We start from the raw sequence: 17853 nt of genomic DNA on the forward strand, positions 1-17853 counted from the left end.
ACACATATAATATATCCATTGTAATAAAAAAGGTGTGTTAGGTATACCTGCTTCAAATAGCTTCACCAGCAAATATTAACACACTCGGGATACTGTGACACTCAATCAACCGAGTCACCGAGTCCGACCACCCAGTCCACGTAAGTCGCCGCTTACGACAAGCACAGGTTACTTGAGGCAACGCCTACTTCTTTAGGACTCCCCATAGGGTCACATCAACATTTAAGGCCATTAATACATTTATATTTGTTATTCAACGCCGCACTCCGCAATATTCCAGCTAATGACCACGGGTCTGTAAATAATCGAGTCTACACCAGACAATCCAGTGATTGACATCGTGAGCATCGATCACGCAAATGGTATACGATGATATGCATCCCGTTAGTCGTCTTTTACTACAAGCATGGGTTGCTGAAGACCAGTACATGTACTAACCCTCGCGTTCTTGGGGTCGTGATTACATAATTAAGAGAGTATTAGATATAAACACAGAGCAAGTAGTACAAATGACACAATTATTCAAATGAACAGTTCACTCATTCACGTTGCCCTAGCGACTGTCACTTCCGTCCATTACACATACGTATGGAAGTTCCTTCAGACGACACTGAACTGAACTTTATATACATTTGATGGCTAATGGTGGTATTAGACTAGATGTACAAACATATATCTACAAAATTGAAAATATGGAAAAGAGTAAACTAAGTGAAGAGCCTTTGACTTTAAGTGAAGTGATTCATGTATTAGGGGTGTTCTGTAAACGTCAGATCTGAGAATAAGTTTGTCGGCCTTTGACACAGTGCATGGGTTGTGTCTGTCTGGACTGCTTGAGTACTCAGCTCAATGATGCCCAGTTTGCCACTGGGTGCGTGAGTAGATCTCTTGTCCCCAACAGTGATAACTCACCGGATGCCTTTTGTGTAAGTTCTATTCTTTGAATGACATTGTTATAAACTTGTCACAGCTGCTGCTGCTTAATAAACCGTAAGGTGCAATATATAGTTCTTTGTATTGTATTTATATTCAGGTTGGTATTTCTGCTATCCAAAGTGTGCAGTGAGGCCTTGTTATTCTTTATAGTAATTTTGGAGACAAAAGTGCTAAGTTTATGAACACACAAATGTCATTTTAGAAAGTGGTCATATGTAACAAATGTTATATTTTGGATGACACTTTCTTAGTAAAGTTCATAGCTTTCGGCCATGGGAGCTGTGCCAATTTACACTTGTCAGAACGGTACACAAAGTACGTGATCTAGACTACCAGTTGTCGTACTTCCATTTTTGCGTAAGCCTCGGTGGCTGAGTGGGTAATTAGATAGGGACTCAACCAAACAAAGTGCGAGAATTTGTACTTTACTAAGAAAGTGTTGTCCCAAATATGACACTTGTTACATATGACCACTTTCTGAAATAACATTTGTGTTTTAATGTGTTGTTTAGTTTCGGTTGTTTTGCTTGTACATTCCAGGAAATGGGCAGTGTTCCCATATTTATAATGTATTGATTACAATCTAGTAGTAAATAGGGTTCATACACGACTTTTATATTTAATTTAGTCCCATGAATTGCACACTACATGTTCTTAATTTGCTGCAATTTCGCGTATTTGTTCATTGGAATATTTAGCTCTCTTTCACTTATCCAGCCTTGTAATAAGTGGATAATTTGTCAATTGCTTTACGCTAATTTCTATTAAACAAGTTTTCTATGGCCTTCCACTAAGCACAAACATCAAATATTCAATATTCAAACAACATATCTTCTTAATGTCACTCACTCATTCACTCCAGTATCAACCTTTCACTCACTCTTATATCAACCCGGTCCTCATTTTTTTGTAATAGATATACTCTTATGTACTCATAACGCTTTCTCTGAAATAAGCGCATATCCAATCTGTCATGAATCTGAAACAAAATAACGTACTAAAAGTTACATACATGACAACTGGACAAAATTGTAACTACATACGTGTATGAACATTTGGTTCAAAATCCATTTACAGCGTTGTTAGATGTGAGAAGAAATATACTACAAATAGGCCTATACATGCATGTATGTAGGAGAATTGCTCACAACTATGCGAGATGTTTATTTGCGCTTCTCAAAACTGTTAACGTGGCAAGCATTAAATATTTAAGTCAAATTTCGAGATAACGATATGTTATATCGTGTCTAATAAGACAGATGCGGGTAAATTTATATGTATTTGTATAGGCGGTCGCGACCACAGACAAGGTTCGACATATCGGTACATTCGACAAAACACGGTTCGAGTATACATGTTGAAAATGCAAAAGTAGTATATTTACACAAAATGGTTTCAACGAAGTGACAGTCATTTAAGGATTACATGACTTCGACCTACATGACTTCGACCTGCATGACCTCGGCATTTTTTCTCCTCTTTAATATGCTGACAAATCCTTTCATTTATTATTGGTATACTCATATCCACGAACATCACACTCACTCACTCACTCACCCACTCAAGAATTACATACCTGTGTGCCTTGTTTCGAAATGCTTTCTGGCATGGTAGAAAATGAAATCTTCCACCACTTTGAGGAAATAGTCGTTCCTGAAAAATATATGAATCGAGTGACAGCAATTTTTGTGATGGCTGAAGCCTCATGTTTCTGTCACCCGTACAACCATTAGGACAGAACTATGTATTACAACTTACAATCATCAGTCACATACCTTGGACGTCCAAATTGTAGTACAACATCGGGTAGTATCAGATTTCTTTTTGTGATGTCATAAAGTCTGAAAATGCAAATTAAATAAATCACTACATCATTTCTGTATATTTGTTGGTAGTGTATAGCGTAAAACTATCGGTCAGTTGTGGAAACAAAGCTTATTCGTTCTTAATACGCGCTTGATTCTTATATAGTGATGACAAACAAACAGAAGCTTCTTGATGGAAAATTAAATATGTTCCTTAAGTTTATTTTATCCTATACTTACCTTGGACCTCTTGTCCTCGTCACCAAATGTGTCTCCATGGACTGCATCAGTATGGCATATCCCTGAAAGCAGTCATTCTATCATTAAGTCATGTCATGTACTCTCAGTATAAATTTACGTGTAAAAGTTTGGATCGAAAATATCTTCATATATGGGCATATCCGCTTTAGACAGAGGCCGGTTAGACAAATGTCACTGTAGTATGAACATACCGTTATCTGTAAGCAAATTTAATATGTAACTCAGTATTTCTGTGTTGAGATGGTTATCAGTATTTCCAAACACTGGCAAATTAATAGGCGTTTTCAACATTCGTGAAGTCAAATTAGAGTAATATTTACAACAGCATTGAGGTGGGACATGGCCCTGCTCCTCTCCAGCTTCTTTCGTTGAAAATAAAGAACATGTCTCCTGAACTCTTCAGGTACTTCTTCTGTATCATTTGTTGGGTACCGGTACAGCCTGGGTACATCTTCATCAATTATCTTTTCCAACTAAAGGAACAAAACATTCCTAGTTATACCGTTCATCAAGTGTACACAGAAACATATTTATATAGTTACAAATCCAATGGAATAAAAACGTCATCAAAAATACGTTTTCATATTGTTATTCGTGACACATTTACTACAGTCTAGAGATTGGAAATTAACACTATCTATCTATCTATCTATCTAATTATCTATCTATCTATCTATATTGAAACTCACAAGTTGTTATGCCAATATAATATTTACAACTGAAACTGTAGGTCAATATATATGAATGTTCATACCACATTTCGGAATTCTGATCGTTCCACAGTCCTCAGCTCCTCGAGATCATCAGCAAGTATGTTCACTTGTTGGTCACCATATTCCTTCATGTCTACTGCAGGAACCGCTATTTGTATTAAACAAACATATTCATACTTTGAGTTTATAACTGTGTGTTTGTCTGTGTGTGCATGTGTGTGCGTGTGCGTGCGTGCGTGCATGTGTGTCTTAATTCTTATATGAGGTTGGTTTCTAAACAAATACTCACTCATGGCTTTTCTTGTCACTGTCGTCTTTTCGACACATTTTGTGCTGCAATAATATGTAGTAAATTAATAATTATCTCTAGTATTCCCTCTTTCGCAACAGTAAATGCAATTAGTAATTATTCTTTCTCCAATATATTTTAATTGCTGTATGATAACTGCCTGCAAACTTATGTGACTAGTCGATGTGTATCAAGCGACACAAGTATAGAAATTTATTATTCACAAACTTATGATATCGTCTTAATCGTATCATGTTTCAAGCAAAGATTTATTATGATTATTAAAATGTTTTCATATATTATTGTCAAAAGTATCATACCTTTTAAGCTGCACCTCAGGATTCGGTTTCTAAATGAAATACAAACAATTCTATGGTCATTCACAAACCAATTTTTAACAAATGTATACTATTTATCAACCTAAGATACGAACTGTACAACACTCTCGTAAGTCTTCTTGTGATGGAGCAAGAACAGAACATTCAGTTATTTCATGAATCAGATTTTATTTTCTGTACCTGTGTTTGGATCTTCAATGCCGCATATTCAGGTCTTCGTATTCGTTTCAATGGCAGAGGTTGGTCAGCACACCACGAATCCGAAAATCTCTTCTGATTCAGAAACATATAGAAATGTATTTGTGTCCTGAGTGTAGTAACAGAATTTCAGGAGCGAATAAATTTTATATGAAATTTTGAAACAGTGTACCATTATTACTAGTTATTATGTTTAATGAATTATAGTACGAATTAAATTACGTCAATTCTATATTACCTTATGAAACCAGAAAGTGCACGTGAATACAACATGTATATAGGGTCGCATCACTTCCATGCAAACTTATGGAGATAAATTCACTGAATAAAAGTCGGCAAGCACAGACCCCGTTTTTCCGAAAAGCATGGGTTGTTGAAGACCCTTTTCTGACCCGGATCTTCACGGGTGTATTTTAGGTATGAATCATAACAGTTTGTTGTCATGGGTACTTAATGCATTATGTGCATAACACATGCATGTGTACTAGTTGGTTGGTTGGTTTGTTGTTTAACGCCGCATTCAGCAATATTCCAGCTATATGACGGCTGTCTGTAAATAATCGAGTCTGGACCACTGGACCAGACAATCCAGTGATTAATATCATGAGCATCGATCCACGCAATTGGGATAGATGACATGCATCAACCAAGTCAGGGAGCTTGACCCCCCAATCCCGTTAGTCGCCTTTTACGACAAGCATAGTCGCCTTTTACGGCAAGCATGGGTTGATGAAGACCTATTCTACCCGGATCTTCACGGGTCGCATGTATACTAAATGTATTTTCAGTACTACATGAAATGGAATCGACCATCTAGATGTATCAGTGAAACCTCATTATGTTTTACCACTGGAACTTGCTCCCGCAGTCCGTATTTGCTTCGTATTTCCTTTGTTGTATTCTGAAATGGAACGATGTTCCAAGTAGCACATATTTTATAAGTAGAATAGAATTGCATGTGAATTACTTATTGAATATTCGAAATACGGGGATATATTTGTGACACATACCTTTGGTTAGCTTACGAACAATAAACAGTAGCGTATATGCCCATTACTGTCACAATTATTCACAGTGCACAAATAAAGTACCTTTGGTTCCACATCCTTCACTGCATTCAAAATTTCTTTGGCTATGAAAGAACGGCAACTGCTCGGGTCACACTGCAAAATATGTCATGTTTTTATTTTAAAAATAATCATTGATACATATCGTCTGTAATATAACTGCTATACATTAGAACTTCAATACACCAAAAAAACGGTCGTACCTTCTTGTCCTTGCTGCATTCGTTCCACGCATACAGAAACACGAAATCATATTCAATGTGACCATTAAATCACTCACTATTCCAGGTATTCTTTCATTTACATAAATTTAAAAAAAATATTTTCTTCATAGTAACCGTGAATAAGTCAAAGTGTAATCAGTGGCGAGAAAATATTTAATCGTTATTATTCAGTTTTGAACAACTCTTTCTAAGACCTTGCTGTACTCATGATCACTATGCATATGCAAACACCACAGCTTGTAGCATCCGTCTGTGTGGTGTACTCATGACTGACCTCTACGTTGAAGTTTGATAGGTCAATTGCATCATCTGGTACATTCTGAAGTCTGTATTCCATGTACTCCCTTTGAAGAAAAGTGCAAATGCAATGAGTTTGGACCGACAGGCAACGCAGCAGTTCATAGTAATAACGTAAGCAGCCATGTACTTGTAAGGCTATAAAACTACTTCATTTATTAATATAGATGTGGCGATATAGGGCATTTACTTATTCAGCAACCCTACCTTGTTGTGTTGACCACTTCTTCGTCTAATCTCCGGTTCAAGGGGTCATAGAAGCGCATTCGTTTGGCTTGTACATCCAACACCTGCGTCAGAAATAAGGAGTGACAGTAACTGTTGTACGTCTACATGTGACCTTCACATAAAGGTAAACTGAAAATCAAAGACGACGCCAGGTTTTTACGAAAGGGGTAAGCATGTCTCCCCAAATGGAAGCAACTGCCATTCACGCAATTTGCACAAAAACGTATGTATTTGTTGCCATCCGACGTGGGCCTGTACACAAATCTGAGGATCAAGTGATCGACCCGAAATTCAGTCACACGATTGAAATCCAACACACGCCCAAACACTTCGACGTGAGTCACACAACTACACACATACGATAGGCACCATTCATGTGTGGTCAATTTCTGTCTCAAATACCTAGGAAATACAACTTACCAGCAATGTCCAATGGCTTCCATGTCTGTGAATCGGTATAAACACTTTCTCTGCTTCCGAGAGTTTTTCCTGAAATACAACGAACATGGTCCTTTACATTCGGAACAATACTCAAATACCTACAATCTACAGTACAGGACTACGGTTGTGCTGTCTCACGGCATTGTGTACTTAATCTCAGCCTACAAACGGTATCTCATGTCGTCCCTTGAACATCTCTGGTATCATATGTATTAACAGGCAATCGGTTGTTCACATATATTATTGAGGACATTAAATTTTGTTTTCTTTATTAGTGTAGCGAGTCTTTCACAGTAGCCTATGTTGTTGTGTTGTGGCAATTTTCAGTTAGCCATAAAATATTTAATTGAATAAAATATCACTGGTAAATTATATCTATGTTCGTCTCATGTACATAGTTCGTTTCCATGTCATTATGTTAAAACATCAACCATCAAAAGAACTGCATCTATCTTCTATTAAAACGTTTCTTATGACATTCACTGCCCATATATATCTGACAACTGAAGACAGTATAACAACATGCATCCATCTTGAAAACATACCTTTTGTTTCATACCGTACCTCATATTATATTGTTAATCTAGAAGTAGTTCCAACAGTAGCATGTACATGATTAAAACGTCGCCATATACCTAGACTATTGTTTATTGTGGCATTACAACAACAAACAACATAATATCCCGTCTTAAGGTTTCATATATGTGCAACGATTAGACTTGATATGTATCCAGTTACCTGTTGCTACATTAAGGGAATGTTTGTCTTCATCAACTTTATTCAATTCATTCAATTCATTTCCTCAATATGTCGGCGTCTTTCGGCGGTTCAGAAACTCTTCCAGTGCATCTTATCTCACTTATGATACTGTCAATTTCAGAAAACGCTTTTTCTTGAAGATTTAATTTTCTTTTCTCAATAATGACAAGCCTTGCAAGGCTAGGCGATTCTTATTCACCAACCGACAGTGAATGATATCTTCTCCTCAACGTCATCTTCGAAATATTCTTCTCTTTACCCATTCCCACTTTATGACAAATAGAGAATACTAAACGAGCTCCTTTGTAATACTTATCGTATGAAACGAGTGAATAGTTCTGGTATCTCACGATCGAAAGGGAGTCCGATACAAGAAACTATTCACGAGTTTCATAAAAATGTTATTAAACAGGAGCGAGCTTAGTAATTTATTTATTACTTGCCGTTTATAACTTTTCTAAATATGTTACTGACCCACTTTTACAAATATGGAAATGTCATAGAACAAACCAGATGATGTCATACTTGGGTTTTGACTATTTGTTAGGATAGGGATAGGTGACGTCATGTTGAATAGTGACGTCATCTGGTTTGTTCTATGGCGTTTCCATATTTGTAAAAGCGGGTCAGTGACATTCGTGTTGATTGCAGTAAATGTTTCAAAACCGATATCGTTGATTCTTTTTATTTGATAACAAATTCCATCCTTTTTAGCTATTATAATGGTAACGCTATTTTTCAGGGCATTATCATTTGCAGAAACCCTCGGTCTTAATGGAAGACCTCGGGCTTCTGCAAATGATAATGCACTGAAAAATAGATTTACCCTTATAGTAACATAAACTTACGTCTGTCGTTGCTCTACTATCGACTTGTGGAACAGGATGCTGCATCAAAAAGATTACAACACGTCACAATACCCTCTGACGTAATATGTAGAATATTGTTACAAGATCCAACCACGAAACAATGTCATGTGACGTCAGCATAGCATCAGGGTTGAGAGGGTCATTGCGTGTGCATACCCTCTCAGTGATCTATCGTCACTACACGCAATGTCGTTGAATAAGCCCAGGGATGTTGGGAGTTTTCAATATTTGTTACTGAAACTTGTTCCCGCAGTATATAAGCACGCGCTTTGGTATTATACAACGTGTTATACAGCTGTATGTTTATTAAACGGGTGATCTCTTTACGGGCGAATAAAAAAACTATATATTCCCTTGGCATATTTTGTCTTCAGTTTAAAATTGTAACTGCAGATATTTCTAAAAAGCAATTCTGACCTTTTGAACAAGTGGCGCCCGGCGTCTCCTTTTGGACTTGAAATGTTGCCATCCCTCTATAACCTGGCTTGATAAAGCTGCGTTTCTCTGCTTACCCCGAAACAAATAACATATTCTAAAATAGCAAGTGATATATTCAAGGGCGAATATTGTTTTGGTATTTGCACACATTATCACAATTTTGTACATATCATATGTATATATCACGGTATGTTGAATATCCTGTCACTTACCCCCTGCCTTTGACACAGCACATACAAGAAGACGTTTATTATCTGCAAAGAAACATAATATTATTAACGTTATTGTTCCACTTTATCACCGTTTAATAAATGTACTTCATGTGTACAGTGGTGTACACATACCTGATCAGTTAACCAGCCCACAGTCCATCTGGTCTCTTTGTCAATTTTCACTCTCAGCTGGTCTTCTGTTTCTTTCGGAAGTATTGGTGCTATTGTCAGAATATCCAATTTTGATATTCGGTAGGGACCTATCGTCACTACTATTTCGTCCAATCTTCTGTCATCATTACAGATATCTTGAAACTGAAAAACATACAACAAATTATATCTATATATCAAAGATATCATTGTATCCGCCAAGTTTATATTTCCTTTATATATTGTAAGTGTACTTAGTTATAGGTTACAAGTAACAGTTAAAGTTAAACCGCCCTGTAATAACAAACATTATTACATGACTCTCTACCTTAAGGCAGTTCGTCCTGTATCGTAAGCATATTTGTAAAGACGAAAATATCAATATGTTTCATCACACTCACCACATCCTCCGCCGGCAATGGTGATGAATCTGCTTGCGCGGTGGAACATTCCACTTGTCCTAAAATAACAATGACGGATTGTTTCGGCAACAGCTTGCTAAAATGACATATACGTCATGTATACTTTTTTTATTACTTGTACTTATATACATTGCAAGTGATTCCATGGCATTTCATTGACTAACCAAAGTATTTTAGGCGGAAACAATTACCGAAAAATATTTAGGTCACTAACGAACAACTGTGTTATGATTGGCTTATGAAGTGTGTGCGCTGTTTTAGCTCGAAATGTTGGCTACAGTTGTGTGTTTAATGAACAGTCTGTGAAGTTACTATCGTTGACGTACTTATTTATGCTTATGTACACAGTGTGCAAACCGGTTTTTACCTTTATACCAACATAAAAGCAAAAGATATATATTGAAGTTAATTCTTAAATGTAACACGTCAACGACAGCGATTAACCAGTCTCGATAATCTGACGAAACAGATTCCACTGGGCGTAAAAGGCTCAATAGTGGTGATAGTTAAAGGAAATATTCCGCGTTGTATGCGGTTGTATTAGATTCTATACTTTGTATTTATTTAGAATAAGTCGCCAGCGCTTGTCTTAAGAGACGACTAAAATGTATCGGATGATAACACTTATTATGCCAACCACTGGCCCAGGTTCTTGAATTAGAAGAATTGATATAGAAGAACTGTTGGTGAAAGCAAATGTGTGGCAAAAGTGGGTACTTATTTCATATTTGATCTTTTAGTTACTTATACATGAAACCCGTATGAATGAAAATATTGAATATAGAATACTTACCAGCACGTTGGAAATCTAGACTTTGATAATGTGCTTCATGATAGTGACCTAACATAATAGCCGCTCCTGGTCCACCACATATCATTACAACATTGCTGTCGGACGCGGTTCCATCTTCGGAACTTGTGAAAACGGCAATGTCCTTTTTGAGAAACTGCGATGTTCTCTGTACTACAAGGTGATCAACGTATTCACCCGGTGTAGACATGGCCTCCAAGTAAAGGTTCCAGGTTTTGTGCCGTTGCACATCGACAAAATTGGATAGGTGTGTGCCTCCTTCCTATAGAAAACAAGTATATATAATTGACGTTACACAAGCAGGTTTGGTAGAATTTTAATTAGTAATTCATCATATATCAATTTTAGGCTTAGGGTGTGGGTGTAGTATTGTGGCTGAAACGTTTGCTTGTCACGCCGCAAGCCATTGTTACATTTCCCACATGAGTACCATCTATGGATCTAATTTCTGAGGTCATCAACGGTTCCATTGACCGGCTAAAACCACGATCACTCTCTGAAATTAAACACCTACATGCGCCTTAAACTCTAATCATAGCGAGGTGAGGTTGAATGGGGCGAGGAACAAGGAGCTGTCATCTATTCGCTGTGCAGAGTTACGTCCATTAACCATGTTAGAAAATACCGACCATGTACACAGCTATAGAACTGACCTTATCCTCCACTTTAGTCGGCATGTTTTATGCCAGTCGTGGAACTGCCTTGTCCAGCGAAATTTCGTACCTCCACCTGAACCCCACTGAATACCTGTGTTATGAATTTGAATGATGTGCGCAGACATCCTGTATCATCTGTATTCACTTATCGAGTGTATCTGCACCCGAAGGGCAACCCCAGTACCCTCACCAGACCAATAACACGTAACATATGCACAAATATATGGTCCGGTGTGCCATCCTTAGTCCCCTGTGGTCAATCACTGATCTGGTATCGAGGCGTTGAAGCTGATCTACAACTGCGTGGAAAAAACAGTTGCCATCTCCGGGAGTTCTCCCTCTAAAACGCAGCCCGTGTTCGGTTACCGAGGCCAGAAGTCGTTCTGATGTCCCTTGGCAAAACGTTGTCACGTTTGATGGACTAGCCTTCTGCAGTGCTTCTTGCAGTTGTTTCAAGGTAACTTTGTGATCTGTATCATACAAAAGTACAATAAAAAGTAGGCAATATGTGTGTGTGTGTATATATATATATGTGTGCGTGTGTGTGTGTGTGTGTGTGTGTGTGTGCGTGTGTGTGTGTGTGCGTGCGTGCGTGCGTGCGTGCGTGCGTGTGTGTGTGTGTGTGTGTGTGTGTGTGTGTGTGTGTGTGCACATGTATCAATCTAGGCACGGATCGAGTCTATAGTCTGTGTGTGCATATCTTTAAATATTATGTTCACTAGGATGAGTCGTAACGAGGATATTCCATCACTGCCATACAGTCAAACACTTGTATGCAGAAACCCTAAGTTCAAGATGAAAATGCCCAAATGATCAATACTGACACTTCTCAATTCTTCGTGATAGAGAATTCCCAGGAGTTTCCCATGGGGATGTGGAAGAAGTCCGCCATTGTTTACGACAATTTCTGAAATACAGTCTCATGAAGACATGCATCTAAATTTCAATGTGTGTTGTTCATACGCTTATAAACGTCAGTTTCGTGGTCATGTGACCGGCCTCTTGACATGATATGTGACTTCATGACATGTGAACTTCACATTAAAACATTATATTAATGTGTTAAAAAATACATGCAGGTCAACAGATTCATCAGTGAAATGACTAATATTTGATGCCGCTGTTAGCACTATTCTAGCAATATCCCATACAGGGACATAAGACATTTGCTTCATGCATTTCCCACGTGTGAAATCGGACACTGACCATCGGGAAGAACACCGACCTCTAGGGTACCACACTGCCCAACAGATACATAAATGTTACTTACATTTGAGCGATATTTTCTTGTGCTTCTGTGCGTCTTCGGTCCTCGTCCAAAGGTCTGTTTTCTCTGTAAATATGAAAGGTCAACACCAGAACGATTATCTCGATTATCCGACGAAGCAGATTCCATTGGTTGTAAAAGGAACAATAGCCTTGAAAATTATATGAATGGATCACTGAAAAACAACAGATAAAGTTTAACATGCCATTGTAAAAGTTCAAATAAAATACAACAAGAGCCTTTATTATTTCTTGTCATCTAACTTATAATTAGACATGGCACGTAATGGATGCTAAATCATGCTGCATGTTTAGGTACATGTATGTCAACATGTTAGAAATAAATTGTATCAATTTACCTTCTTTTTCTGCTGCATTGTCCAAATCTGGAAGGTAAAATGTCACTTTGGAAATGAAATACGACGCTTGTGCGTGCTGATTGGCGTATATCGTCAAAATAATGTCAACCTATTATATTGTATTCAATTTCTTCATATGGACGGTGGAGTACCCTAGTGGTTAAAACGCTTGCTGGTCACGCTGAAGACCCGGGTTCGATTCCCACATGTGAAGCCTATTTCTGGTGTCCCTCGCCGCAATATTGCTGGAATATTGATGAAAGCGGCGTAAAACCATACTCACTCACTCGCTTCCCAATAAACGTCATATATGATCATGTCATAGAATGCCACTTATAAGTTCTTACCTGAAAGATGCAGGCGGCCAAACTTGTCATGACGTATTTCACCATACGAAATGTCTGTGTTCAGTTTTCCTTGTCATTTTCCTGTTTGTATGTTCATTGTGAAAATGTAGAAGCAATCGCAGGACAAACATGTAGTTACCCGGCGACATCGAATCTAGAAAGTAGTTGTTCCGGTTCATTTCCCTGTGCAGCTGCTCTTCAACTTGTGAATTTATTGAGCCCTTCATTTCGGGAACAAACGTTATACGCCTTAGGAGTTCCTCATCTGATTTTGTATTCCCTTCATGAAACCTATCCAGCAAACAGAACGTTTCATTTGAGGTTGGCAAATCATTGTCGGAGACTGGTGCTACTGTCACCCATTCCTTCATGCAAGGTATACTCTTTGAAAATACCCCCTCCTTAGCTTTTTTTATATTGTCTGCAGTCGCTTCACCCAAGCGTCCTTCGTTGGGCGAGAACATGTTCTTCCGCCGCTTGTTACCATGGCGTGACATCATTGGGGCTACGTCACTAATGATGACTGGCGGTTGTCTTGACATAGATAGAATTATGTCGACATGGTCTCTGACACTTTCAGGCCTCAGAATAGCTTTGAACGCGTACACTATTCTATGGGGGCAGGACGCTGATACCCATCCACCTGAATGAACATTAACATAGTGATGGGACACATTTGGTTTAACCTTGCTTTTAATAGTATACTATATCCTCCAGTAGTCAGAATGTGCTCGGATCCGAGCAGAGATTGTGGAGTTTCAAGTTACAAAATGACATTCCATTAACAGACTCAGTGCTGGTTCTTATGCAGAGGGGGCTGGGGATGGCTTATCTTGAAGACATTTAACGAAAATAATATTACCAAGCAAAAGCCACTGTGTTACAAAGTAAGTAGTTATTTTGCATCATTTGGTCTGGCACTTGAATGTGGGAACACACACAGCGTACACATACATTGAACAATACCCTAAATTGCATGTTTATATTAATAATATGTTTTATTCATCATTTTAAATGCAATAGTAGGCATAATTACCAGAATGGCCCCATATGCTTGAAAATAACTTGTTAAGGTTGATTTGCTTTTCAACTTTTCCTTCAAGCTGTTGATCATCTCTAATTTGGTCCCTTTGGCGTCTACTTCCATCTTTGTACACCAGTGCCGTACATCCAGAACCTACATGATATGATATAGAAAATGTCGAAAACATGAGTGACTATGCTTATCATATCATATCATATCATATCTCAATTTGTAATATTACTACCTACGCATATCAAGATTGCAAGAATTATACAAATGTGCCTAGTTGATATCAATAAGGCCTTTCGATTATGTCATATTTACCTTCTTTTCACATAACGTTTGGATCAGGAAATCTTCAGTCAGTTCCTTATCCCCTGTATCAAAATCTGTATCTTGAAGATGGGTTCTGAGAGATCGTACTTTTTCAGCTTCAGTGTTGAAAGCATTTTAATCTTTTCTGGCTAATCCAATGAAAGGAGCCCAGTTGTCATAACTAGGTGTAACACGCCCGACGTCGTTGGCTGCTTCTGCCAGGGAATGAAATGATAAATACATTATAGTGTATATAAACAATATCCTTACAGTAAGTTTAATTTTAGTTCCCCCCCCCCCTCTCTCTCTCTCTCTCTCTCTCTCTCTCTCTCTCTCTCTCTCACACACACACACACACACAGACAAGATGAGTCATTTATAATACAATATGAGGATTTGCACCTTTTCCAAAACCTCGAAGTAAAATAGACGCCTCCACCGTTTGGCTCCAAAACACATCCATGTTGATTCCATCTGTAGCTGTTTCTGTCCCTGGTACTTGTGACACTGTAAGCAATACATGTTTACCATAACAGACGAGAGAACAGGGATAAGGAAACATCATTATGGGATATTGTTTGTGATCAACCATGAGATAATGGACCTTACATTTTTGCTTTCCATTTTTATATTTTGAAACTACATCGTTAATGCGCTTAAACATTTCTTAGACACTGGAAGTTATAAAATAGACTTACATGCTAATGGAAATGCACATTTCCTATTTGCATCTGTCACCAGGCAACATGGAAAACGGCCACAGATGTCACAGGTAAAGTTGTACTTGTGATCGCACATTGCCTCAAAGTGCAGATATCCCTGTAACATTTTGTCTCCGGGAAAATGTAAGCCGGAATCTTCTGATAAGATGTCGGCAGCCCTTCCTACGGCTGTATGATTCTGAAACCATTAAGCAGGCGAAATTGATCACATTCATTATGCCGATATTTTAAACTAATCCTAAGTTAACAGTCAAAAGTGTTTAAAGTCCGAATGTCACCGGCCCACATCAAGTGCATATATCAACAAACAATGCGCCATACAACAATCAGATATCACGATCACATAAATATGCAAAGTGTTGTTTTGGAGAAGGGAGTCGTCCATAAACTAACTAAATTAGGTATAATGTACCTTCAAGTTAACTCTGAACCAGTGGCACAGGCGAACTGACAGGAACACGTGGTCGTCAAAATTGTGTATACCATCCCTGTGCTCTTGGTACCTGTAGAAGTGACCGCACGCTTTGCACTTCTTTATGAAAACAGCTATATCTGACAATGAAATAATGTAATTAAAACATTGTAGAGAAAAGTCATATTCAAAATCATACTATTATGATACACTATACAGACAATCGCACCCTTGTGTTTTTTATGCCAACTATATCAACACGGTTCAATAACAGTTTAAATCGCCATAGCTTGCCCAGTTTCGATGGTAGACAGATTAGTTATGCCATTAGATAGTTATGTTGTGACAATTTATGACGTCACAATAGTCTGGATAGCATTATGATGCAGTTTCATTGAAGCAATATGTCCTAGGTAATATCGCATCATCTCACCCAAGCAATATCACCTGTCGGATTACAAATTACAGTCCACATTCATAAATTGGCTCTCATTTGCTAGGAAGTAATTTTCATTTGTTTGCATAAATTGTTGTAAGGTATTTACGGTCACCATACATACCTGTATACACATGACCTTTATCGTATATCTTCCCCTTTCTGGTTACCAGATACTGGTCAAGTTCTCCTCCATCTGCACACATTACACAATGTGTTTCGATAGGCGACAGGTTTTCTAGATGTCCTAATTGGGCATTTTCCGGAACTTTAAAATCTGGTGGTATTTTCTTCCTGGACATTAGATAATTGGCCATTAAACGTGCACCTTGTCCGGATGGTGGGTATGTCTTACAGAAGCTGCTTCCGGAATCTTGTAAGGTTCGGGTTTCAAAGGTGACCGATGTTGTTGGTTCCTCGCTACGATAATGTCCAACTGATACCCCTTCATTCTCACTACAGATGTAACCGCTTCCCTTGGAGCTAATGTGCAGCAACTCTGGGTGTTCCTGTGCCAAATACCATTTGATAAGAGTCTTGTGTACGCAAGATTTGGTGGTTTTACAGCAAACGCAATTCAGCTGTCCTTTGTCCTTGAAGAATGTGACTACAGCGCGACCGAGTTTAGCCCAGTATTCCTTCGTTCCATCATACACGGAGAAATAAACGCTGTTAACAGAGTGCTTCTGCTCCCATAAAACGACGACAGGTATTTTGCTTTGTTCTGCAGTGCCTACAAGCTTCTGGGCAACCTGCATGTTAGTAGAATGTATTACCTTCTGTTGACAAAGATTTTCAGCATGTTCTGACTGGAGGTGTACTTCTTTCGGGCATTCACTTGCAAACATAACTGATTGCAAATGGGGGCACTGATAAATACCCACATTGCCCCTTGCTGCAACACCCAAAGCTAAATTGCAATTTTCATGTTCACATTGTATCTGCTGTGTGACAGTGTTCATTTGTACATGAAGTGGGTAATCTGGACCGATACTGGACTTGCTGATCATGTAGAGACCGCGGTGTTTATCAACGCATATTCCACGTTGGTATGACTTGGTTTTCACTTCATCCCGTGCATTGTGTGTCTCAATATGTCTTTTAATGTTTTTCTTAGAGATCATTGCATTGCAGACAAAACATGTCTCTTTCGGAACTTGCTCTCTCTTCACTTTTTGGATGTTAGGGGACTCTGCTGAAGTTCTTTCCTCAGAAGCTGTCTGGTTTGTTGTCAGAACAAAAGGGCAAACCGTGGTCGTGTGTCGGACAAATGTGAACTTTCTCCGAAAGAGTTTACCACACGGGCAGTGGTAATGGCACCGGTCTTGTTTCGGAGTACAATCCAAAAAGCAGCTTAACACCCATAAATCTGCAAGGACACAAATACGGATTATTATACCGGACCGCCTCCGTGGTCTAGTGGTAGAACGTCCGCCCGGTGAGCGGAAGGTCCGGGGTTCGATCCCCGGCCGCGTCATACCAAAAGATGGTACTTGTTGTTAACATGTCTGGCGCTCGGCATTAAGGTGCTACAACAAGGACTGGTCGGCTCTGAGTCAGTATGCTGTCTCTGTGTGGGGTATTCATGTTAAACTGAGGCATGGTATCTTAGTGAGCTAGCACTATAAAACGGCATCAGTCCGGACCAGTACAAGCAGCCACTCACACAAACACGTGCATGCACGTCACTAAATAGTGCAATAATCTTCGAGGCGACGTTAAACCCCATTTTACCTCACCTCACCTCACTATTATACCAGATAAAATGGTGCGTTGGGCTTGTGAGGTTGTGTAATGGACACCGTTTTACACGTATGCGTAATGCCACGTATACGCTAGGTACATACCACGCAATATT

General features: G+C 38.7%; 1 protein-coding gene across 4 annotated transcripts in view; it reads right to left on the reverse strand.

Moving 5' to 3' along the window:
• Positions 1-348: 348 nt before the first annotated feature.
• The window catches only part of LOC124148761, a 37559-nt gene continuing 20054 nt past the window's right edge, over positions 349-17853 (reverse strand). The window contains exons 1-25 of one of the 4 annotated variants that reach the window (XM_048392414.1): positions 14435-14568; positions 14123-14263; positions 13087-13729; positions 12740-12766; positions 12385-12447; positions 11481-11584; positions 10441-10720; positions 9627-9685; positions 9208-9390; positions 9076-9117; positions 8843-8929; positions 6777-6845; positions 6336-6418; positions 6106-6175; positions 5632-5703; positions 5388-5441; positions 4523-4615; positions 4325-4353; positions 4005-4048; positions 3757-3863; positions 3323-3475; positions 2982-3043; positions 2712-2777; positions 2513-2589; positions 349-1915 (exon numbers count right to left, since the gene is read on the reverse strand). In XM_048392414.1, the coding sequence (XP_048248371.1) occupies positions 1908-1915; positions 2513-2589; positions 2712-2777; positions 2982-3043; positions 3323-3475; positions 3757-3863; positions 4005-4048; positions 4325-4353; positions 4523-4615; positions 5388-5441; positions 5632-5703; positions 6106-6175; positions 6336-6418; positions 6777-6845; positions 8843-8929; positions 9076-9117; positions 9208-9390; positions 9627-9685; positions 10441-10648 (1566 nt within the window). In that variant the 5' untranslated portion in view covers positions 10649-10720; positions 11481-11584; positions 12385-12447; ... (2 more) ...; positions 14123-14263; positions 14435-14568 and the 3' untranslated portion in view covers positions 349-1907. The other 3 variants (XM_048392415.1, XR_007219959.1, XR_007219958.1) reach the window with 3 other exon arrangements.

Source organism: Haliotis rufescens, unplaced genomic scaffold (genome assembly GCF_023055435.1).
Source record: "Haliotis rufescens isolate VD_foot unplaced genomic scaffold, xgHalRufe1.0.p SCAF_11, whole genome shotgun sequence".
Lineage (NCBI taxonomy): Eukaryota > Metazoa > Mollusca > Gastropoda > Lepetellida > Haliotidae > Haliotis > Haliotis rufescens.